At 34.8% G+C, this 25,913-nt stretch overlaps 1 protein-coding gene across 2 annotated transcripts in view; it reads left to right on the top strand.

Annotated features, from left to right (window-relative positions):
* Positions 1–25,913, top strand: part of LOC131070775 (uncharacterized) — a 130,896-nt gene that overhangs the window by 31,296 nt on the left and 73,687 nt on the right. For both annotated transcript variants that reach the window (XM_058006422.2, XM_058006428.2), the window contains exons 6-11: positions 13,299–13,411; positions 13,565–13,699; positions 13,853–13,921; positions 14,287–14,386; positions 14,461–14,532; positions 14,652–14,752. In XM_058006422.2, the coding sequence (XP_057862405.1) occupies positions 13,299–13,411; positions 13,565–13,699; positions 13,853–13,921; positions 14,287–14,386; positions 14,461–14,532; positions 14,652–14,752 (590 nt within the window). The remainder of the gene's footprint in view (positions 1–13,298; positions 13,412–13,564; positions 13,700–13,852; positions 13,922–14,286; positions 14,387–14,460; positions 14,533–14,651; positions 14,753–25,913) is intronic.

The following is a 25,913-nucleotide window of genomic DNA, read 5'->3' as shown; positions in this document are numbered from 1 at the left end:
GCCATATTCTTCACCTGTGAGGTGCCACAATGATCAACATCAGTTGTGCCTGTGCCGGATCGTGTTCTATCCTCCTCTGCCATAGCCACAACCTCAACCTCTCTGTCTGCCATGTCTGACATGCTGCGGCGCGAGTCCTGGAGCTTGGACTCGGCGAGTTTTACCATCAAAACTCGTCGAGTCCGAGTCACGAGTTGTCAAAACTTGCCAAGCTTGGATCGACTTGCCAACTCGGCAAACTCGCCTGACTCGCGGCGAGCTTGGGAACTTTGGTAACTTTTGGGGCATTGTGCTCATCTCCAAAAGTTTGTTGAGGGTTTGCTGATTTTTCCTTAAAATCATGGTCTTAGTTTCATCTTCATCTGGGTGTCTTTGGCTACAAGTTGTGATACCTTTGTAACCCAACATCAGGTTGGACGATTTGTGATGATTTTTGATTTGTGGAGATATCTAGAAGTTCTACAGATTTTGGGAGGGTTAGTGGCAGGCTCTTGTCGCAGAGCGTTTTGAGAAGAAGGGGGCAGCCTTTTTTGTTTTTCTCTTGGTTGGTAGTGTAAAGGTTATTGCAATTTCCAATTTAATGAACGAGTTATATACTAGGTAGTGTAATTTCTATTTTGATATTATTATTATGACAATAATATTATCGTCTTTCTTTTCTGCAGGTCTGAAGAATGAACATGTATCGATTTCAATGTCATTCCTCTTCTTTTGAAAGATGTATATATATCAAGGCAGCCACAATCAAGTGGCACCTTGATCGGACATGTCCTTTAGACATGTTCGACCAAGATGTCACTTGGTCGTGACTGTCCACCGATTCACTTCGGTGTTTATGATAACAAACCAGTGCCATTTGTATATGTTAACAGATCGTTAAACACACTCGATAATGAATCGGTGTCAACGTAAACAATAGCAATAACTAATAGCATTATATGCTATCGGGTTAATACCCCGATAGTATATTAATGCCGATTCATAAATGAATCGACATTAATGTGCTATCGGGTTACTAGCCCGATAGCATTAAGATCGACACTTAACTATGTTAAGCAGGTCGTCGATCTAATCCTTCTTTATCCAATATCAATATCATAATCAAGATCAAAGTTACAGTCTGATAAACATATTCAGTTCGGAAAGCATAAATCAGATAATCTAATAGCATAGATGAATAACATAATAGAGGAGATTAATGAGTTAGGAAGATCTTATCTTGCATAAGCTACCAATGCATTAACACTCCCTCTTAGCTTTGGAAGATAGATAAAGTAACCTACATCACATTTCCTTTTCTATAATGTCAGTCTCCAAGAATATATATCATCTATATATATGATATGAAGTATCATCAGGACATAATATACAAATATAAAACATCACTCTAAGCATGTGACATAGAGTATCACCTAACCATGTGATATAAAAGATTCATCATTTCATTATGACAAGATATCACCTAAACACGTGATATCAGTATTGCCTAAACACGCAATACTAAGGATAAACATATGAGGATGGTTAGATTCTCATCATATCCAGGTTGTGATATGTGCACAAACATTTTATACAAATATTTTTATCACAACACCATCATGGCACATCCATGACATACCAGAGATCCTAACATGATAACTGGTTAGAGAATCATAAGATCGTCACCTTATGATGTCTGCATACAAGTGTTCATAATCTGAGAGATCGTCATCTCTTAGATATGAACACAGGGGGTGAAACCTAGAATGCCCCAACATGACAAAAGAAGTTTACACATTAAACATCTTATTTACAAAGCAGATTACCTTTCTATCATACCTAAACCTTTTCTGAAGTGATCAACCTTCACTCTGGAAAGTGTTTTGGTCAGGATATCTGCAGTCTGATCTCCTGTGCCAACATATTCCAATTTGATCACATTTTTGTCTACCATGTTTCGCACATAATGGTATGGAATCTCAATATGCTTGGATCTGTTATGAAATACTGGATTTATAGAAAGCTTTATACAACTCTGGTTGTCACAATGGATGACAGTGGGTTTCATAGGTTCACCAAATAGTCCCACAAGCAACTTCCTAAGCCATACTGCCTCTTGAGCAGCCATGAAAGCTGCAATGTACTCGGCCTCGGTGGAACTCTGAGCTATAGAAGACTGTTTTCTGTTGATCCAAGAAATCATGGCTGATCCTAAACTGAAGCAACACCCTGAGGTGCTTTTTCTGTCAGTCACACTCCCAACCCAATCTATGTCTGTAAATCCGTGTAGGTCTAGATTGACTTTCTCATATTTGAAACCAAGCTTTAGAGTACCTTGTAAGTATCTCATAATGTGTTTCACTGCAATCAAGTGGATTTCCTTAGGCTCACACATAAACTGGCTTAAGGCATTGACAGCATAACAGATATCTGGCCTTGTATTCACCAGATATATTAGGGACCCAATCATCTTTCTGTAGAGTGTAGGATCAGTGGAATGTGACTCTGTTGCCGCTTCCCTAAGTTTGTGTAAATTTGTTTCCATGGGAGAGGTCATGGGTCTGCAGTTATGCATTCCAAATCTCTTCAAAATGTCCAAGGTATACTTTCCTTGGTTTAGTATAATATTGTCAGAATTCTGCCATACTTCCAATCTTAGGAAGTAATAAAGGAGTCCTAAGTCCTTCATATCAAATTCTTTGAATAGATCATTCTTGCATTGATCTATAAGATAATCATTTCCTGTGATTAATAAGTCATCAACATATAAAATCAACATTAGCATATCACCTTTATTTCTTTTGTAGTAGAGATTAGGATCTGCATCATTTTTATAGAAACCTAATCCTGAGAGATAGGTGTCAATTCTTTCATACCAGGCCCTGGGGGCCTGTTTAAGCCCATAGAGAGCTTTCTTGAGTCTGCACACATGAGACTCTGCATCATAATTTTCAAATCCTTCAGGTTGTTCTAAGTAGACTTCTTCTAAGATCTCACCATTTAGAAATGCTGTCTTAACATCCATTTGGTGTACCTTCCATCCTTTTGCTGCTGCAATGGCTAATACAACTCTCACTGATGTATACCTAGCAACAGGTGCAAAGGTTTCTTCATAGTCTATTCCCTCCCTTTGTGAGAAGCCTTTGGCTACAAATCTGGCCTTGTGTTTCTCAATACTGCCGTCTGCAGCATGTTTGATTTTGAATAACCATTTAGATGAAACCACAGATTTCTTGGTTGGCCTAGGAACAATCTCCCAAACATCATTTTTCATAATGGATTGATACTCTTCAGACATGGCATCCTTCCATACTTGATGTTTAAGTGCATCTGAAACATTGTTTGGTTCAACTTTAGAGAGATCATTCATAAGAGCAACATAGCTAGTGGATTTATTAGGTCTTTTGCTTTCCCTGAAGGTTCCTGAAGGAGCAGCAAACTTCTGAGCTTCTGCTACAGTCTTGGTGGCCCATAGAGGTCTTTTCTTGAGGTTTTCTCTAGGTGAGATTGGAGTTTCACCTATAGTTTCTTCAAGATTCTCCCTCTGAAGCTTAGGAGTAGGGTCTTCTTCTATGTTAGGAGTGGGGATATAGATTTCAGGCTCTATTGTACTTAGGGCTCTTTTGAAGGCTAAGTCTTCTTCAAATATTACATCCCTACTAAGTTCAATATTTTTCTGACCATGTATATATATTCTATAGGCCTTGGATGTTTCACTATATCCTACAAGTATTCCCCTTTTTCCAGAAGGTTCTAGTTTTAGTCTTTTCTCTTTAGGTACATGTATATAGACAGGACACCCAAATATCCTAAGGTGGCTAATAACTGGTTTTAGTTTGGTAAATACTTCCTCAGGAGTTTAATCTTCAACATGTGAGTGAGGACATCTGTTTTGTATATACATAGCAGTGTTAGTTGCTTCTACCCAAAGATTGATATTTAGATTCTGATGAAGAATCATGGCTTTGGCAGCTTCTACAATTGTCCTATTTTTTCTCTCAGCTACCCCATTTTGTTGAGGATTATAAGTTATTGTTAGCTCCCTCTTAATCCTTGAGTTTTTACAAAAGTCTCTAAATAATTCTAATGTGTATTCCCCCCATTATCAATCCTTAGGGTTTTGATTTTATTACCTGAGTAGTTCTTTGTCAGTGATTTAAACTCTTTAAACCTACTAAGGATCTCTTCTGATTCTTTACACTTCAGAAAGTAGATCCAAGTTTTCCTAGAGTAGTCATCAACAAATATTACATAATACAAACATCCTCCTAGTGAGGGAGCGGACATAGGTCCACATACATCAGAATGAACTAACTCTAATACTTTGCTTGTTTTCCTAGTACTATTATGGAAGGCACCCTTGATATTTTTACCTAGGGCACATCCCTTGCATGCCTCTGAATGATATTGCTGCAACTTGGGTAAACCTCTGACAAGGTTTCCCATAGATGACAAAGCTCTATAATTCAGATGGCCTAGTCTTCTATGCCAGACCTCATTTGCATTTGTTGCTTCGTGAATTAGGGCTAGGTTGGGCTCTGTGCACAACTCATACAAATAGCCTCGTCTTTGACCAATGACTTTAATTTTCTTGATGGAAGAATTTCTCGGCCAAGCCAACACCTTCGAGTTGCAATGACATACCTGTCTTCAGTTTGATGGTGCAGGAACCAATTCCTCTAACTGGATGTGAGGAATCATCTCCGATGGTTACTTCCTCATCATTATCCTCTGTCATGGAGTCTAGCACTTCTCTAAACCCTGTAATGTGTTTGCATGAGCCACTGTCGATCACCCAGGAATTGGATTTATTTGATGCATGGCTTGTAAGTGCTGAGTAGAGGACATAGTTTTGGGAGTCATCTTCCCTTTTGGATTTTCCTGCTCTGGCAAATGTGGCTTGTTTGGCTCTCTCTGGACATTTTGCAACAAAGTGTCCGAACTTATCGCACCTATAGCATTGAATATGTGATAGGTCTCTTTTTGAAGTGTTCTTGCCTTGATGACCCTTCCTCTTCCTAAATTGCTTCTTCTTGGTTGTCTTATTTGAGTTTGTATTTAGAACTTGAAGGTCTTCGTCTATGTTCTTTTTTTTCATTCCCATTTTGTTCAATCTTGATTCTTCTTGGAGACAATCGTCCCTTAATCTTTCAAACTTAGGATATTTGGACCTTGCACTGATGCCTTGGACGAATGTACTCCATCCACTAGGCAACCCATCTAGAGCAATGAGTGTTAACTCTTTGCTTTGATCTCGTAATCTAGAGTTGCTAGTTCATCTCTTAGAGTTGATATCCGCATAAAGTAGGCGTTGATTGTCTCCCCCTTGTTCATGGTGATATGATTTATTTCTCGTTTTAATGCCAGAGTTAGACTTGCATTCAATATCTCAAATGTGCTTTCAAGTGCTTTGAACATTGTATAGGCTGTCTGATGTTTTCTTATGATGGGCATTATGTTGTTTCTCACCCCATCAACTATTATTTTGATGGCTTTTTCATTTCCTTCAATCCATGTGGTTTTGTCAGGTTCATTTTCAGGTTGATCATTTTTAGTTTGAACAAATGAATCCACTTTGTTCTCCTTTAAGATCATCTAGATTCTGAACTTCAGGCTGAAAAGTCATCGCCACCTCTGAGTCTGTCTTTGAATCTGATAGCGCTGGCCATTGGAGAAATGTGATGTAGTATATAACTTTGTTCTTAAATTATTCACAAAATTGAATAGCCTCAAGTTCGATCAACTTGGCTTTGATACCATGTAAATGTTATTGCAATTTCCAATTTAATGAACGAGTTATATACTAGGTAGTGTAATTTCTTTTTTGATATTATTATTATGACAATAATATTATCGTCTTTATTTTCTGCAGGTCTGAAGAATGAACATGTATCGATTTCAATGTCATTCCTCTTCTTTTGAAAGATGTATATATATCAAGGCAGCCACGATCAAGTGGCACCTTGATCAGACATGTCCTTTAGACATGTCCGACCAAGATGTCACTTGGTCGTGACTGTCCACCGATTCACTTCGGTGTTTATGATAACAAACCGGTGCCATTTGTATATGTTAACAGATCGTTAAACACACCCGATAATGAATCGGTGTCAACGTAAACAATAGCAATAACTAATAGCATTATATGCTATCGGTTTAATACCCCGATAGTATATTAATGCCGATTCATAAATGAATCGACATTAATATGCTATCGGGTTACTAGCCCGATAGCATTAAGATCGACGCTTAACTATGTTAAGCAGGTCGTCGATCTAATCCTTCTTTATCCAATATCAATATCATAATCAAGATCAAAGTTACAGTCTGATAAACATATTCAGTCGGAAAGCATAAATCAGATAATCTAATAGCATAGATGAATAACATAATAGAGGAGATTAATGAGTTAGGAAGATCTTATCTTGCATAAGCTACCAATGCATTAATAGGTAGAACGATGACCATTAAGGGAGGGTGTTAGAATAATGTAATGTTTCTTTAATGGTCATCTAGTTGTCTAGTTTGCTTAGGTAGTTTCTATTTCTGGTTTTAGTTCACAATTGTTTCTTTTAGAAACATCGTCTTTGTAAATTTATTTAAGGAGACTTCATCTCCATTGTTTAATATAACATCGAATATTTTAATAGTTTTTCCTTTTGGGACCAACAATCCTTCCTCAGATGTCCTTCCCACAATGCCAACACTACGAACTTACTCTATATTTGGATATGGCCTGCTTAGATTTCCTACAATTTGCTAGGCTCTTTCCTCTTTCCCTATATCTTTCCTTGTTCTCAATAGTCAAAGCATTACCTAATGTCTCTTCTGTGCTTTTCCATTGCATTTCTTCTCTAAGGATCACGCCAACAACACCATTAACTTTAAAGTGTTTGAACCAAAGACAAAATTACTTACAATCATGATTATGCTATTCTAGCTTTCTGACAATGAGCATAAAATCAAGAGAGCCCTAACCTCTTCATCAAAAGTTACTTTTATTGAACTTAATTGACATTAACCATGTTAAACTCATTTAAATGATCAATAATAGACCCAACTTCTAACATCTTCATATTAAATAAATGTTTCATAAGAAATACCTTGTTGGAAGTTAAGATGTTTTCATATAGTTTGTCGGTGTCCACTGTCAACATTAGGTCCACCATTGTTGTTGCCTTTGATATATTGAAAGCCACCAATGCTGCCAGGCACAACCATATTGTTCCTAGTGCCTTTCTATCAAGAACCTCCCATCCGGGATCTGTCATATCTGTTAGTTTGTTTGCTTTTCCACCCAATGGTAAGGGAAGATCTTTCTGATATAGATAATCTGCCATTTGCATCTTCCATAGTTGGTAATTTTGGCCATTGAATTTCTCAAGCTTAAATTTTCCTTCTTCCGCCATTGCTCCCACTCGAATTTGAAATCTCTTGCCAAATGACTGAAATACATGGCTCTGATACTAGTTGTTAGGTTTTAGGTAGACTAGAGCAGTAAACAACATCAAATCTAACACATAATAAATGGCAAAAATAAAAATTCACAATAATACAGATTTAATGTGGTTCACCCATCTAGGCTACATTAACAGAGGAACAACTGCCCACTTTCCTTTTATTATCCAGCAAATATCAAATTACAATATGATGTTTTTCACATTACGCTACCACTTATTTATCAAGCCCTTTTTGGTAGTTTACAAAGGTCCGTTTACATACATAAATAATAGCCGACTCCTTTATTAAATGATGTGCAATTTTTGCTTTGGGGATTCTGCCCCTAGCACCCCCTATTGAGGGCATTGCCCTCAAATTCCTATCGTGGGCTCCATCCCTGGACGCTCGTTGGGGGGAATCCCGTCCCCTAGGTTCTGCAAGAGGGGCTCTGCCCCCCTTGCATTCCTTTGTTAATTAGTTTGGGGGGAAAACGTGGCTGGCAAAGTCATCAAAATTTAAGCCTAGTAGCATGATCAATTGCCACATACCAATAACAAGCAGAAAATATTGAAGATTATGAGCATATTTTAAGGTGAATTTTGTTAGAAATTAGGATCTTAGGATACTAATCTTTATAAACAACATATAAAATAAATAATATGAGACCAAACCCTTTTGGGTAAAGAACCCCATAAGTCATCATTTTATTAAAACACTTACAAAATATAGTCTATCTAAAATAGACTGAACTTGGGGATACTTCTTACTTCCACATGCCCACTAGTACCTTTTGTGCATAGTGATATACTCACTATAAAACTCCAATTTCACACTCTGAAATTAGAGAGAACCTCCCTAAATATAGGAGGAAGGGTGGCAACATTAGTCACACCTTTTCAATAGCCCCCATCCACAAGTAATTAATAATCTAATAGTTATTAGATTATAATTATTTTAAATGTGATATGCTTAATAAAACATATAATATATAAGGTTTATAAACTTTAAATTTGAACAATATATAAATGCTATAAGGGTATGACCCTTAATAACATTATGTTCTAACAAAATTTTTGCAGACCTTTAAGCAGAAAATATTGAAGATTATAAGTAGATTCAAAGAGACATTTTTAGAGCAGATTGAGGAGAATTAGGTCTGATTCAAGAAGATCAAGTACTCATCACATCATTCTTTTTGAGGTTGGTGCCTCGAAATCAAGGAGATTGGTGTCTCTTGCTGAGTTGATGCTCTGTTGTGGGGATTGGTGTCTCCAGTGGGTTGGTGCATACGAATCATCTAAAGGGGATTGGTGTCTTCTGTGGGTTGGTGCCTACGAAGATTGTAAGAAGTTTTAAATAGAAGCAATATTTTGCTGTGGTTTTCTCCGACAAGGGTTTTAACATTAATCGTGTGTTAATCTTGTGTTTCTAGTTGCTAAATCTTGCATATGTGTTACTGCTGTGGATAATTAAGTTTTGAAGTATTGCAATTGCGATTTTTGAAAAGTTAAAGTTTGTTGTTATATTGATTCATCCCATCTGTTAGTATAACTGAGTGCTCTTCAGAGACCAAGTTATTGACCCCATGTTACAGATTGTTAACATGGTAAATAAATTAATGGTGGTGCACATGAAGATTCTTGGGAGGAGTTTTATTAAGACAATTACTGGTAGTGGGTCTGGTGTGAATGTACTTCCAAAAGACACTTGGAGAAATATGGGCAAGCTGATCATTTGGTCTCCAACTTTCCAATTTGTAGGAGTGGATCAATAAAGAATTGAAGAAGTGGTTGAGATCTTCATGGGGCAAAAGTTACTTATTGGAAGTCAATAGTAAATTTGGTGGTAATCTCCTTAAGGAATTTCGTATGATGCATTGTTTGGTTGGGGTTGGCTATTAGCAACCAAAGTTGATCAAAACTAGAAAAAGAGTACACTCTCCATTGAAAAAATGGCAAAAAGTATATAATTGATATGAAGAAAAAAGCAGTGAGGAAGCAACTTCCTCAAATTGCTTAGATTCATCACATTTAGGCTTCAAATAAGAATGGACAAAGATGCATTACCAGGGTCTCATGGAGCCGAACATTGAAGGAACCTTGGACTTGCAACCATAACCATGTTCTGAAAATGCAACTAAGTTCCTTCAGTGGGTTGTTCCCTTGGCAAAAGGAAGACTGAAATTTTCCAACTGGATTGCAAAATAATTGAGATAATGAAGATTAATGATGAGAAGATGACAAGCAACAAATGAAGGATGTTTTTGAGAAGTTGAAGAATTCATGTCTGCTGTATGAAATACATGGTTTGCAAAGACCAATAGTTCTGAATATGGTTCGCTTTGATGTTCTAGTAGCGGCACCAGATTTCATTGAATATCCCAAAATTGATGAAGATGTCTCAAAATAATAATAATGTGTAGTTTGTAAGTTTTCTTGTACTGTAGAGCTTAGTATCCATTATACTTTATGAAAATGTTATTTTTTGTGATTTGCAGAAGTAAATATTATTTCAGAGTGATTTCTAAATTTTATGAGACTTAACTTAGCCAACCAATACCTTAGTTAAGCTTTAGAGCTTTTAACGAGTAGTGTTATAGTGATTAGAGAATTAATTATATAAATTGTCCAATATGAGGAGAAGATGAGGTATCCCTTCTTTTCTTCAGTTAAACTCAGATCTACTCAGTCAGTGAGTGCATAGGGGCAGACCCCATTGGAGGTGATATGGCATGCTTTAGTGATCTGTAGTTGAAGTTAGGGCGAGTTTAGAATTTCTGCACTTTATGTTACTGTACAGCTGATTGAGAGAATTTCATTCTGCGACTCACAGGCAAGTTTGAGCTAGAGGTTCCTGACCAGAGGTGTCATCCTTCTTGAGAGAGATTATATATACGTGCTTGATATATTTTCTTATCTTTCCTGTTTCTGTAATACCAAGATGTGCTGCTGTTTTTCTCATATCAATTTCTCATCTGAACCGTGGTTTCAATGAATCTGGTTGATTTCTTGCTTGTGTGAAGTGAAATTCTACTATGTTATACTTTATGACCTGGTTTATACTTTTACAATGTTTGTACCTCTCTATGATTCAATCTTTTGCTGGTCCAATTGATCAAAGCAGTGGGTTTGAGAGGTTTTTAAGAGGTCAACTTTCTCTCTTGTTTCTTTTTTCTTTCATCAACAGGCCTCTACCACTGAAATAAAGTGAAAAGTTGACAATTCGGGCCATTCTGGTGCAGGAGGGCTCTTTAGTGATTTCATGTAATATTTTTTGGAGGGGGCTGAAATAAGGCAGAAGCTATCAGTTTAGTTTGAGAACTTAGAAATCCCATTCACCTCAATTTCTAACACAACTTTGTGAAGGGTGATTATCAAATCATAATTTAGGAAATGAGGGAGGCTCTACTCTGGGTTGGGAATTGGATGGTATCATAGCAGAATCCTAGAGCCTTCCCCTTTATAGCTTAATGTTGCCATTTCTCAAGACCAACAAGAATCAACTGTGGCCATTTTAAGACTTCAGTGTTTTTCAAGATCATCAAAGATGAATTCATGGCTGTTTTAAACAAATTCAGAAGGTTCTAGCTTCGTATGGTCATGGTCCTTGGCTGTATTTCAAGGATTAATTCATGGCCGTTGTAAACAATTCAGGAGGCTTTAACTTCTTAGAAGCATGCTCCTTCGCTGTAATTCAAATGTTTAAATATTTAAAGATCTTTGGGAAGCATAATTTTTTTTTAGTAGGAACAAATTAGACTTTTATCTCTCTTCTCTCTACTTCCGCATGTGTGGGAAAACTGAGCTGCTATAAGGTTGGATGTATTCAATTTTATGATGGCCAGGTTATAATTGGCTCTTCCTTGTTTTTCCCTCAATCTCATTTGTTATCTTCTTCAGTTGTTTGTGTTAGGCCTTTGGCCTGAGTTCATGGTTGAGACTTGAGAGAAATACTAGCAGTAGTAAGGTAGTAACTGATGAAGTGGCCAAGGGACTCACAACATAACAACAAATTAAGCTTTGGTAAGTTTGTGGAGCCATATCTGACAGTATTTAAAAAATGTAATTTAATGCACTTGAAGAGAAAACAATAAATGGTAAAATTTGTTCTTGGGCTAATTCACAGTACAAAGATAATGGTTAAAGGAACCTTAAATCTCTAAAAGGTTGACTTTGAAGACACAGTCATCTCAGATGATGTGGTCCTAAACTTGGCTGTTAATTAGGTATCGGAGGAAGTAGGTGTTTTGTCAAGAGTCTCCTATGAGAGGACTATGGGGTGTAGGAGGAGGTTCTCAGAAGATGAAACAGGATGTCGATGCTTTTGCCAGGTTGTGGCCAGGTTGAAAACCAATCATGTTTCCTTGATGATCATCTAAAAAATTCAATGCTGGGCTTCTATTGCAGGAAACTCATTTTGAAGATTCACGCTTCAGTTCCAGAGCTGTCATCATTTGAGCCTAGTGAGGTACAATTCAATGGAAGGAATGCATAAGGAAACCATAGGGTGTCTCAGTTGTCTTTCCAAAGGCATCATTGATCATAGTAACAATGTGCAAAAGGTACGTCTTCGGTTGCTGTTCTCACTGGGAAGAAAGTAGCTCTCTTGCATGTCTGCAAGGAGGACATTAATTGCATCTTTGATGAATTTGCAGCCAAGGATGAGCCATCCTTGAATTCAATGGGTTCTCTTGAAGCTCTTTGAGGATTGAGGGAGACTTAGGAATAGGTCAGGCCGGCAGCAGCAGGGGTGCAGCTAGGTGAGGAATTGCACTTGCTTTGAGGCGCTACTAATGTTAGAATTGCCAGATTCATTTCCATGGGTAGTTTCCTTGAAACCGAGTTTGCTTTTGGTTTAATCGTTAAGGCTGCAATAACATTTTAAGTCATGAAAATGCATGTTGGACAACTTTGACAATAAAGGGTGTTCAATTAAAAGAGGCTCGAGGAAATATTATGAGAAATCTATTTCTGATAAAGTTTTTAGATTTTTTAGATTAAAACTTTGCTATTTGATATTCAATAAGCAATATTTTTACTGGTTATTGTAGTGGAAGGTTGCTTAAGCAAATATCATTCTTATATTCTTTGTTGAGTGAGTTTCTGACTTCATTTTAACTTTAGAGTAACACAAGGGTTGGTTTGTCCAGTGAATCTTACGTAGAATCATCTAGTGTTTTGACTTCGTATATGCCAGGTTCTAATTGACAGAGCATTATCTTTATGGAGGCTTTGATAAATATCTATTTTTTCTGTTTACAATCACTGCATTTTTTTTCCTTCTTAAACTCATAAATATTTTCAGATGATTAGCTAAATCTGGTTTTAATTGCATCTTATTTAATATATTACAACTGTGTTTAACGTTAAATCACTTTTGGACATGAAAATTATTCTTTTGGAAGCCAAATGAGCAATATAATTTTGCTGTCAAATAAGCTGGTGTATGGTTTGTATTGGCTTCTCTAAAGCACTGTGCTAATTAAACAAGTATTGTTAAACACATAATATCCATCTTTTGCCAAGTAGGTCTTTAAAGTTTTGATGATACTTGTGAAAAGTTTGCCTCTGGGTCATTGTTATTCTTGCCCTTGGTGGCCATGCTGCAGTAGATTCCTTTCTCACAGGTCATATATAAAAAAGGGAGCAATAGCTGCAAGGCATGGAAGGTTTCTTTTTTGGCACTCTCCTTTGCGATTTTCACTTAATGGATACAAGTATGAATTTGGTTTTAATGTAATGCAATTTTTTGCCTTAGTTACATTTATCAAATTGAGTGATGTGTAACAGAGGATTACAGATGCAGCATAACTTATGTAACTCATGATTGTGAAACAATTGATTCTCTAACAACCTTCTTATTTTGGTCATGTTTTGAAGTATATTATTTTCCGCCGGGGCATTGGAATTGATAAGACAACTGATTACTTTATCATGGAGAAGGTGGACATGCTTATTTCTCGAGCTTGGAATTGGCTTCTTCGGATATCTAGGTCAGGATGCTATAGAACAAACATAATTCTTTAGAATTCTCTACAGAACAGAGTTGTTTTAAACCGTTGTAATGGAAGTTGGACTTAGTTTTATCAGATTTGAATTGTGTTGGATGCTCTATTTTTTTAACTTGTTTTTATTTTTGGAATCAGACTTAATAAAATCTTCACTAGAAAGCGGAGGAGTGCAAGTAGAAGAGAATCTACAGGAGCAGATGGAGAAATTGAAAATTTGAGTGATCAGGAATTGTTTGTTGAGCGCATCCGAATTGAGAACATGGAACTCAGGTTCTGATAAATACCAGTGATGCGTCTGCACGTTTTGGTTTACAGTGTTCTTATATGTAGTCTATAATTGCAGAAACAAATGATTGCTTTCATTTAAATTATCATAAAAGATCAATGAGCATATGTGGCTGATTTGCTTCCAACTTGCACCAGCTTGCGAAATTTATTTAGCAAGAACACAATTCAAGAACCAACATTTGAACGAATAATTGTTGTTTACAGGTAACACCTTTTTTTTACTCAAAGCTTAAAGAGAGTCATGAATATACCTTCTCTTCTTTAAAGCATATTTTTTGTATCCATATTTTTTCCAATGAAGATATGACAAGGATTGACAAGATCCGTTGTATTTGATTTTCAGTTTACTTGATGTAAGTGAAACTCACAAAATGTGTATCAGTTGTGATCTTATTAATTTAGGGTGTTGGAAGTGTGGGCTGTAACTAGGAACTTTAGTTCACAAGCATACATCTGTTGACTTTGGTTGAAGGGAAATGGTTTTGTTTCAAAATGTGAAAGTTAAAAGCCATCTGAGGAGTTTATACATTGGCACATTGATATATGTTCTTTTTGATTTACTTTTCCAGAAAAGCAGCACCCAATAAAGACAAATTGCAGCCTGAAGACCGGAGTCTTCATATTAAACATTTTAAGAATATTCCAATGGCAGACATGGAGTTGGTTCTGGTATGAATTACATTGCAGTTTTGATTATAAAATTATTTTTGTGCAACAGAATTTTATTTAGGATGCTTGTGCAGCCAGAAAAGAAAAATCCAAGCTTAACGCCTATGGACTGGATCAAGTTTCTTATTTCGGCAGTCATTGGTTTGGTATGTTGTCATGAATTCCATTTCACAAAATTGTAAAATCTATGCATCCATTTGAGATTAGACTTTACTAATCCAAGATCTAATACTCTCAGTTTATGTAAAACTTTTTTATTTTGCAGGTTGCCTTGATTAGTTCTCTTGAAATGCCACAAGCTGATTTTTGGGTTGTATTTGCAATTTTGAGTGGACTTGCTGGATATTGTGCAAAAATTTATTTCACGTAAATTTTTCCTCAGATATCCCTAATTTTATGTATCCATATTCTTGTTCTGCATGGTCTTAAGTTAAATGAATAGCATATCTAAATGATAGGCTTGATAACATAATATTGGAAGAGGTTATCAATGTTATGTGTAATCAAAGGTGGTTATCAATGTTATAACATTGTAATGAATTTGATTCAAGGAACAAAAGAGTGCTTTAATGCCTAAGGTAGGAGTATTTACATTTATCATTTTTTTGTCACCATCTTTTTGAAGCTTTCTAGAGGGGCTTGCTCTAGAACTAACATTTGAGGTTCAACTTGTTGTACCCATATGAATTCTTTTATGTCAAGTTGTTCGAGTCTAATTCTGAAAATTCCTCATTTTATGGGTATTCAAATCCTTGTCATTATCATCAATGTTGTTTTTGTCAGCTCTACTTAGTGTCTTTGTAGGGCCAATGGAAGGATCTTTTTAATGCATTTGATGATGCAAGGATTAGAGCTTGGATGAGGGAGAAATGTGAAAAAGTCGGTAAGGCATGAATAGACGTTTGCTGATGGAGGGCTTTCCTTATTGAAGGGGAGCAAATTTTAGTCAAAAATTGAAAAAGTTGCATGCTAGAGTAAACAAGTGTGCTTTTCCCAAGGTGAACATGAGGTCATAATGTTGAGAGAATTGTCAACCAATGGATGGGTGAATGTCACTCCATAGAGGTGCATGAAAAATATTTAAGTGAAAATTGTCTGCTTATATAAAGGTGCTGGCCTATACAAAATAAAGTGAATATTTGAAATAAAAATATCATCCAGTGAAGTGGTGCATGCTTGATAGAGAATTATAGCATTTAAAAGAGTTGAAATGTGTGCGACCTTGCAATGGAGTTTGCTCATAAACAAGGTGAATTTGTAGGTGGCCAAAATTTGAATCTATTTGATCTCATTCATAGCAATGTGTGCCTCAATAAGGTGAAACAAAATGCTTATGGGATTGAATCGCAGTCTAATGAGGAAGTGCATGGCTAAATGAAAGGGCTACAAGTCTTGAAAATTAACAAACTGCAAGCGCATATAAAGGAGTGCACCCTCATATAGAGGGACACAAAATTTGAAAGCCAAAAAATGCATCTCAATGTATAGATGATTTGAATTCATAGACACACACCATACATAGGATGACATAAAAATAGAAAAGGTTTAAAAAAGGCTCCTTCAATAGAAGCACCTTTGATCCTTGTTTTTCTTCATTCAATGGAGACTAGCTTACATTGTCTAAGGTCTGAGATTGGAAGGTGGATAATGGCTAAAGAAAATTGGGTAGATAAAATATGTCATTTTTGCACTTTGGGTTTAGTGAAAGTGGAATGACCCTGCATCATTGAGTGTTCCATGCTTGCTGGAATGCCCATTGTAGAGTAGGGGCTTCAAATGGTAGCTTCACCAACCAAGAAGAGAATTCCCGGCCCTATTTCCACCCTACATTGGGGCACATCCTGTCATGGTAAATTGATGTTGTATTAAACAATGGAGATGAAATCTCCTTAAATAGATTTACAAAGACGATGTTTCTAAATGAAACAATCGCGAACTGAAGACAGAAAAGGAAACTACCTAAAATAACTGAGATGACCATTAAAGAAACATTACAACATTTAATACCCTACAAAAGAAATTTGCAGGTCTTTTGATCACAAACACAAAGAAGGCTGCCCCCTTCTATTCAGAACTGCTTCTGTTGAGACTCCCTGGATTTGCAAAATGTTAATGATCAAGTAACCAGAAATCGTCCAACCTGATGTTACCCTCACATGTGAATTATAGAACTGTCACATGCGAATTACTAAGCTTGAAACCACGATTTTGAGGAAAAATCGGCAAACCCTCCAAAGAACATGTGATGTCCCCAAACTGAACCTCATAAAATATTGTTGATATTGTGAAAGCTCCTTGTATTATCTTTATAATAAGTTGATGCAATTGAAACCAAATAGTTTGATGACGATGTATTGAGAATAATCAAGATTATTAAATGATGAATGTGAAGCAGTTTGATAGAAGAAGAAAGAGATATTTACTCTTTGGCCAAACATGAAACATATATGCTACACTATTGATATCATCAGCAAGGCACAAATTTAGTAAATGAATGATATTAAAAAGAAAGAACAAATTAAATATGCATCGATCCCTGAATTAAGTTTATCATACATCGACTCATTATGGGAGGACGTCTATGAATTATATCAAAGAATTAGTTAACTAACGAAAGAGCAAGATGTGGTAGTTTGGAGTTTTATTAAGAGGCAGCGATTAGTATTATGGAGAGCAGCGATTATAATATAATATTATAAAGTGATGATTATATTGATACACAGCAGATAACAATACGACGAGTCTCCTTAAATAACAGTAGCGATGATGCATTGAGTTCTACACCAGCGACTTCCTTAAGGATGCTGCCAACTCTACAGTTTGTTTATTAAGCAGCGATCCAAGAAACAAAAGGTAGCAACTGTATTTGAAGGCAGCACATGAAGCTAAGTTTGACCAATGTTGTGATATGAGCAACAATCATATATTGAGACAACGACTTTGGTTAGTAAAGAACAATCAGCAACTAAAGGAGATACAGTTAATCAACAGTGCTCAATATGATTGAGAATTGACTAAAGATAAATATAGAACTAATAAGTAATCATTTTTGAAGGAATGATGTTGACTGACCAGTCATCATTTAAAAATAGGTGATTATATCTAAAGCAAACAACTCATGCGATTATCTTTGAGGATGATTCGTGACAAAGAAATGAAGCGATTAGTGTTTTGAGGTAGTTAGTAATAAACAAAAATTAAGTGAAACGGTGCGATCTATTAAGGAATTTTTGGGGTGTGATTTGAAAGATTAAAAAGTGGCATTGATGTGTTTGTTAAAAAATATACGTATGAAGCACTTTGTCTATTCAAAAAAGGTGCAATAAAGATTAATAAAGGAAGGAAAGCAATTCGATAGAAAGAAGCAATTAAACAATACGATTAGTATATGATGAAGAAATAAAAAGTTTATAAAGTCAAAAAGTGCGATTAGTGAAAAGGTGCATAATTTGTCTCTCTACTCATGAAGACATAAAGGTATATAAAGAGGTTTAATGGGGAGTGTTGTAAATGATGTTCAATTCTCAATTCAATATGCAAGTTATATTCTAGTTTATCTTTACTTTTATCTATGTATTATCTATTTTATATGATAAGTTTGACTATCTTCTTTTCTATTGCGGGTGAGAGGAGCACTTATAAAATTCGATGTCCTTCTCACAAATGCCGATTGGTATGTATATGCAAGTGGGGGGAGGATCAAGCAATGCCTTCACCGATCATGTCTTTTAGACATGACCGATCAAGACATTACTTGATCGCACCCTTTGAGTCATCGTTACAAATACCAATCGGTGTATATACTTTAATTAACAACCTGATATTAATCGGTGTATACTTAGCTTGCTACCCGATGCCAATCGGGGTATACTTAACATGCTACCCGATACCAATCGGTGTTTGCTTAATTAATCATTCGATACCAATCGGTGTATGCTTAAGTTGCCACTCGATAACAATCGGTTAATCCTGATAACCATTGTTTGTTCATTGTTTAATATATGAACCGATATAAATTGGAATACATAGGTTAGCCCGATAATAATTGGTGATCTCAGTTATAATGTAAACCGATTCAATTGGTATTCTATGCTATGATATGATTATCGATAGTTTAAGCATTGATCGAACTAAGTAGATTGAACATATACAAAGAAGAATGATCATCAAATGAAGGAACAACAGCTTGAAGTTTTCCTCATAGTTTAACGATAGGATAAATGATTGAATGAGAGACTTCATTTATCTCTCATTCAATCATTTATCTTACCGAAGCTATAATGCATTAACAAGTGTGAAGGATATGTAGGAAAAGGATTATTCATCACAAGAAGGTCATATGAAGAAGTAAGAAGATTATCTTATACAGATGGGTATGAATAAGTAGTACGATGCAGATTTGAATGAGATGTGCATTGGGTATGATTTCAAAGACAGCAAAACACATGTACCAAGTATCACCGATAAGGAGATAGATTGCAGACTTAGGAAGGAGTGTATGGGAACATTATTTCAGATTTAAAAAGAACTCCTAGCAGATTCAAAAGAGAGCATGAAAAGACAAATAGCAGATTAGATGAGAAGAATATAAGGAGTTTGAGATCATATTCATGACAGATTTATGATCAGGTTATATTAGATATGAAGTCTTATAACAGATTTGTAGTGAAATTTTTTATATCAGAAATGTAAGTAAATAGTATCAGTTTATGGGAGATTTATGATCAACATAAATCCATTGTCAAATGAGAGGAAACTATGAAGATAAGTTCTATCTTCCGTATTGTTCTTAGAATTTTAAGTCAAATATCATAATAAAATGTCTTTCGTTTGGGTAAATTTTGTATTACAGTTCTCACCTTAAGTTGGAATTGTTGTTTCAGGATTAAATTAAGGAAATTCCTAAATGGGCACATTATAGAACAACATACACGATTTTAGCAAAAAATTGCAAAAACTTCTACAAATGAGCATTGAACATTGTTCACTCTAGCAACTCAAGAACAAATTGCAAGATACCACGGTTGCAGATGTTAGCCCCAACAACTCCAGGTGTGACCCAAAACTGACTAAAACAAAGCACATTTTTTGCGGAAAAAACCGTCAAACCCTTCAAACTGAAGTTACAAATCATCTTTTTTGTGGAAAAAACGACAAAACCCAAGAATAACAAAATCCCACATGAACATCGTGAATTACAGATGATACATGATTTTTGAGGAGAAAAATCGATCAAAACCCAACAAACAATTTTTTTTAGGAAAAAATCCTGAAAACCCATGTAATATTTTTTCAAGGATAAAATTTATTAAAAACCCACCAGATAATTTTTGAGGAAAAATTATAAAAACCCTCCCATTATTTTGTGGCAAAAAACTAGAAAACCCACAATTTTTTTTTTAGGAAAAATAAAAATAAAAACCATAAAGCCCTAGATCGAGGGCGCCATCCCACAAGCCGGAAACACAAATCACGAACGAGAAAAAATTGTCACGGGTGGATTAAATAGCAGTTGTGGACAGAGACCATCGCGAAAAAAACGGGCACAACAAAAAAAAGTGTGGCACCCACAGATGAAAAATGCTGGAAAAGGGTTGTGCAAGAAGACGAGCGAAAATGAAGCGTTGCCGCCATGATAAATGTAGGGAAAAGAAATGCATGCACACAGAGAAACACAAAGATGTCGCACACATAACTTGAGCGAATAAAAAAGCACAGAGAAATCGTGCCACTATATACCGACTATAATTCTGCCATACAAGGTTATCCAGATCAAATACATTTATATCTTGAAACTCGACTCTCATGCCTTGTTTGAAAAGGAAATATTAGCGAAAACAATAGACATTTTGATCAAGATTCATGGTAGAAGATCCAAGATTGAAAAGGAAATGGATATCACTCATGCATAATTGGGCAGCATCTTTCAGAGGGAGTTTGTATGCAAGGCAACGCTGTTACTATCCTTTGGTCCCATAGACTGCTTTGTCTTGTGGATTTTATTAAATGCATTCATTCATTCCCTGATTGCATTCTCCAAAATATATGAAGGATTTGTTGCAAATACCAAGAAGAAACAAGTTTTCAACATCTAGCAAGGGCATCAGTCATTTTTTTGTAGTTTATTTCCTTTCATATCCGGGCGCCTAGGATTTTCAGCAGCCTAGGGTTGAGTTTTCAGTCACCAAAAGGAAGTATATAACAGGTTTTCAGTTATACCAAAAGGGTGCCCAGGGTTTGATATCAATTTTCAACCATAAAAGCGATCAACAACAGCTTGTAAGTATCCTCCGTGGTCACTATGTTTTTCTGGCATAAAATCTCCATAGTCTGTGACAGCTTGCAGCTTGTTCCTAGAATTTTCAGCAGCATTTTAGGACAGATTTTCAATAATCAAAATAGGTGAAGACAGTAGCATTTAAAACTGTAGATACGAGCAGGTATTTTGCCTACATACATTGTCCAATAAGTTGCCAATCTTCCTACAACACAGTTCAAATGAGCAATAGGTTCACACATAGGATTTTTGAATTCGTTTTTTGAATTTGACAATTGGCATGTGACCATTCTCTATTAGTTTGAAGCAAGTTAGGAACTTTTCGCTCGTAAGATACCAATTGGTAATGCAATCTACTAGAAGTTCATGAAATCCATTCCATTGCTCCTTCATATAGAGTTTCAACAAAAAGCAAGACAACTTCATCCTCATTAGAAAACTCCAAACTATTGCAGTTGTGGTGAAGGTTGAAATATTTTCATCCAAATGTTGAGTACCATCAACATGGAATTTGGGGAAACCTTTTGTACATCCATGTGGAAAATTATGTTGTACTTGGGATGCTAAAGGCTTGATATTGTTTCACCAAGGTAGAGGACGAGGTGTCATGTCCCCTTTTTCGAAATTTTGGAGATAATTAAATACTTAATTTAAGTTGTCGAAAAAAGTAACTTTATTTTAGAACATGACTTATATTAATTTTTTAAAAAGGAAGTTAACTAATCAATTAAATTAAGTTGTCAAAAAGTAAACAATTTACAGAACTTATAGTGTAACTAACTAAAAAAGTATTTCGTGTGATTATTTTTTGTCTCTAGGCTTATGGTGCAAAAAAGTGTTTCAGAAAGACACTTATTAATATTTTTTTATAATTTTGAGGTGTATTTATCAAAAAAGAAAATAATTATTTTCTCAAAATAAAGTTATAAATAAGAGAATGTTTGAAAATCTTCTTGTTTTATAAAAAAATCTCATTTTAAAAGAATGAATGTGCATTCATCTTCTTCTCTTTTGGAGGATGAAAACCCTCTAGATTTGTAAAGCTTCAAGCATGAAAACTCTGCTAGTTTTTAGTGCTCTTCCACATAGAGATTGCAATTGTGCTTCAATTAAAAAAGATTTCTATATTTCCAGCTTCCAGTTCTTAAATATATGTGTGTAGAGTTGAATCTTAATGTGCAGCTTAAGTCATTTTACTAGGCTGTACACCTGCAAACTTGCCTAATAATTATTTGTGGATGAAAAATAAACTAGAGCATTGATTTTCCGAGAAGATATTGACTGTTAGGAGGTCGTATTGTTGCTCCCAGGTCTGTTGTACTTTGCCAAGAATATATCGTATGTGGTTTAGAGTTCATTTTGCCACTCTATACGGTTCTTTCTTTTTGGCCAGCCGTACTAGATAATTCTTGGTGGCATTCTGATTAGGATCATTTCATTTTTGCCCTATTATGGCATGTTGTATTGCTGTTTCTTTGATTGTACAACTCAACTATGTCAAAAACATCTTTAAAATCATTGATCCCCTTTGAGGTCCACTATATAGCAACACATCCTTGAGTTAAAGCAAGATGTTTATTCTTCCAATCTAAATTCCACCAAATAGATCTATCAGCAAAGAAAACCCTATCATACCTTGAAAAGCATCAGGACCTCTCAAGAGCTGTTTAATAATCTCCTTAGCTTGTAATAATTTTTGTAGGGACATACCTTCCTTTGTTAAAACCTCTATTTCTAAGTACTGTTGTTTAGCCCCTATTCCCATATGGATACAGTTTGCGTCTCAGTGCAAAACAAGTATGTTTGTGGGTACTCCCAAGGTACCGCCTAGGCACCCTAGGTTCCTTGTGGGTCCTTCATAGGGTAGGTGGTACCTTGGGCATACTTGGGATGTACATGATCAAACCTAGGGGTAGTTGCAATAACTGGGCCCATAAAGGGAACAAAAAAGCATTTCTTTTAAAACAAAAACTAACCTAAAAAGTGCTTGCAAACCAATTGTGAAAATGGTGAAAATGGTGAGTGTCATGAAGGTTTGTGTGCTTTCAAAGTTTTGTGTTGCCCCAGATCTTCACTAGTTACTAGGATCTCTTGTCATGTAAGAAACTTGATTACAATGAGGGGTGACAAAGAATTGGGATGTAACTCTGGAGTGTGTTGACTTGGATGTTATTGTTGTACAACTTACTAGAAATCTCTTTAGATGAGGTATGTTGTACACTATGTGGCTAGTGGAAGTGGTATTGTAACTCATTGTGGTTCAAGTGAAATCAAACCGAATGTTGAATTTGATGCATTTGATGAAAACCATTACGGCAATTATTAAATATTGATTGTAATTTTCATTGTGTATTGACATTTGACAAATCACTGAATTATGGAATTATGAGTATTTTCACTTTTTTGCAAATTATGAGGTATTTAAATATTTGTTTAATGGCAATTATGAGCATCACTGTTTTATTATATATAATTTTAAATTTTTTGATACACACATACATACATACATACATACATACATGTATACATACGCACATACGCACATACATACATACATACGCACATACATACATACATACATACATACATACTACATTTGCCAAATTTCTGGCTTCATATTCAAACTTTAGTGAACTTTTAAAGATAAAAAAAACATTCGTTAAAATTTGCCTCAAGTTTGTACAACAAGAAATGAAAAGTCTTAAAATAGTTTTAATAAAGCGTTTTTTGAAGACCCATGAAATTTCTGCTTGTTGTTTTCACGACACTTTTGCTCGCTGCTCAGTGTTGAAGGCTCCGTTGAAGACTCTCTTAATGATTGGAGTGCTGCTGTGGAGTTCTCTATTGAAGATTGGAGCGCCGCGTTGGAGTCTTAGACAAGCCGTTGGTTTTAGTTTTTAGGTTCTATATTCTTGCTAGAACTTTTTTTGGTTTTGAAGAATGACTTTAGTTTTTAGGTTTTATATTCTGCCTTTGTTTTTTTAAGTTTATTTTTTCATATTAAATTTATTTTATTTTTAATGTTCTTATCAATATTAAATATATTTAAATTTATTATCATTTTATAATTTTTATTTATATTAATTTTTTTTTAAATATTAATGCAGCACATTTAATTTATTATTATCTATAAATTCTATTTATACTATTTTTTATTAATATTTTATAATTGTGACATCTTTTTATAATAATTTCAAACCTATTTTGTAATGTTAAACTATTTCGATAATTTATTAGATATATTACTTATATTTAAAAAAAATATTTAAGGTGAATTTTATTTTATTTTTTTTCGAATTTTTTTTTCTTGCCAAACTTCATCCGAATTTTATAGTTTCCGAACTCGAACTCGAATTCAAACCTTGAGACCTAGCATACTTAATATATATATATGTTTTTTTGTGTGTGTATACACATACATATATATACATATATGTATATGTCTATATATATGTATATGTATATGTATATGTATATGTATACATATATATATATATATACACACACACATGTATCTATATATATGTATATACACATGTGTGTGTATATATATATACACATGCGTGTGTATATATATATACACATGTGTGTATATATACATGTGTATATATATCAAAGATGAAAAACTCTTAATCGAAAAAAATCAGCAAAATTATCGAACATTTGAAAACATATAATTTCTTAAAATATTCTTGCTACATCTTCTTAGCTAGTGTTTTAATGGTTGTGCTTGACGTTGTTACCCAATAAGGAACCAATTTTGAAAACTCAAACCTTCACATTGTTTTAAAAAACAAAATCAATCACCAATACTAATAGTATAGGAAGTAGGAATAGATTCATGTGTTGTTCATGTTTTAGTGATTGAAACCAGGGAAAATGTAAATAAAACCTAACTCTATATTTTCCATGAATCGTGTGCAATACATTCATACTCTTGCCAATGCTTGTAGAAGTGTAATTGTAAATAAAATCTAACTCTATATTTTCAATGAATTGTGTGCAATACATTCATACTCTTGCCAATGCTTGTAGAAGTGTAAACAAGACCATCTTAACTTAAAATTTATAAAAAAAATTATTGATTCGCAAAAGATTAAATCGCGCTAGTGTGAGATTAAATCACATTGGCGTGAGAAGAAATCACGGCGTATTTTTTTCTCCCGCACGCCTACACCTACCGACGTCAAAACAAAATAAACTATTGCATGACCTTTTTAGGGTTTTAAAAAAAAACGAAATGACTTTTCCAAATGCGATTTTCCGGCATTTACTCGTGATTTTTTCGCTGAAAAACATGCAATTTTTTTATAAAAATCCTTTCTCGATTTTTTCAAAGATTAAATCGTTTGGGTTTTTTGCTTCCGGTAAATCGCGATTCATACGATTTTTTGGCGATTTTTTCATCTATGATATATATATGTGTGTATATATATATATATATTTATATATATATATATTTATATTTGTATACATACATACATACATACATACATACATACATACATACATACATACATACATACATCTATGCATATATACATACATATGTAAACCCAAACTAAATATTCTATTATTTGCTTTGTATTATAAAATTCTATGGGCAAGCCATGAACCTGAGGAGACTTACTATTATTTAAAGCATAATTGGAAAACATAGACTTATCAAGAACTCGCCAGACCCCAAAAAAACTTGACTCAGCAAAAACTCACAACAACTTGACAACTTAAAAAATTGCTTTAGAAACACATTTTTTTTGAAAAATTTAATGGCAAGATGTATCCAAATAGTCCATAAATGGGTACAAAATTGTTTTCTATTGAATTTGATTTATTTGAATGCAAATTGTGTATAAAATTGCATCCTCACGCAGAATTCTGATACAATAGTTAATTGACAACTATTATGAATTTATGATGATTGCCTTTGAATCATCATGATTCATCATAATTTATAAATTGCATATTGCAACATTTTACATCTTCCTCTTCACTAGTCTAGTGAAAACTTAGGGAGAGGTTCTAATAACGACATTTGAATATTTGATACTAATAGTATGATACTTCATTATTCGATATTATGACAATGATAAAATGAGTTGTCTAAGTTCTTGATTCTAGTCTCCATTCCTAGACCCCCTCATTGTAATCAAATTTCTTATATGACAAGTGATCCCAATAGCTAGTGGGGGTTTGGGAGTGGAGACCCTAATGGGTTTGATGGGTAGTGATGAGAAGCTGCACAAGGTG

The sequence above is a fragment of the Cryptomeria japonica genome, chromosome 9 (assembly GCF_030272615.1).
Source record: "Cryptomeria japonica chromosome 9, Sugi_1.0, whole genome shotgun sequence".
Lineage (NCBI taxonomy): Eukaryota > Viridiplantae > Streptophyta > Pinopsida > Cupressales > Cupressaceae > Cryptomeria > Cryptomeria japonica.
The sequence above is the reverse complement of the archived record's forward strand: the minus strand, read 5'-3'. Positions and strand labels throughout refer to the sequence as shown.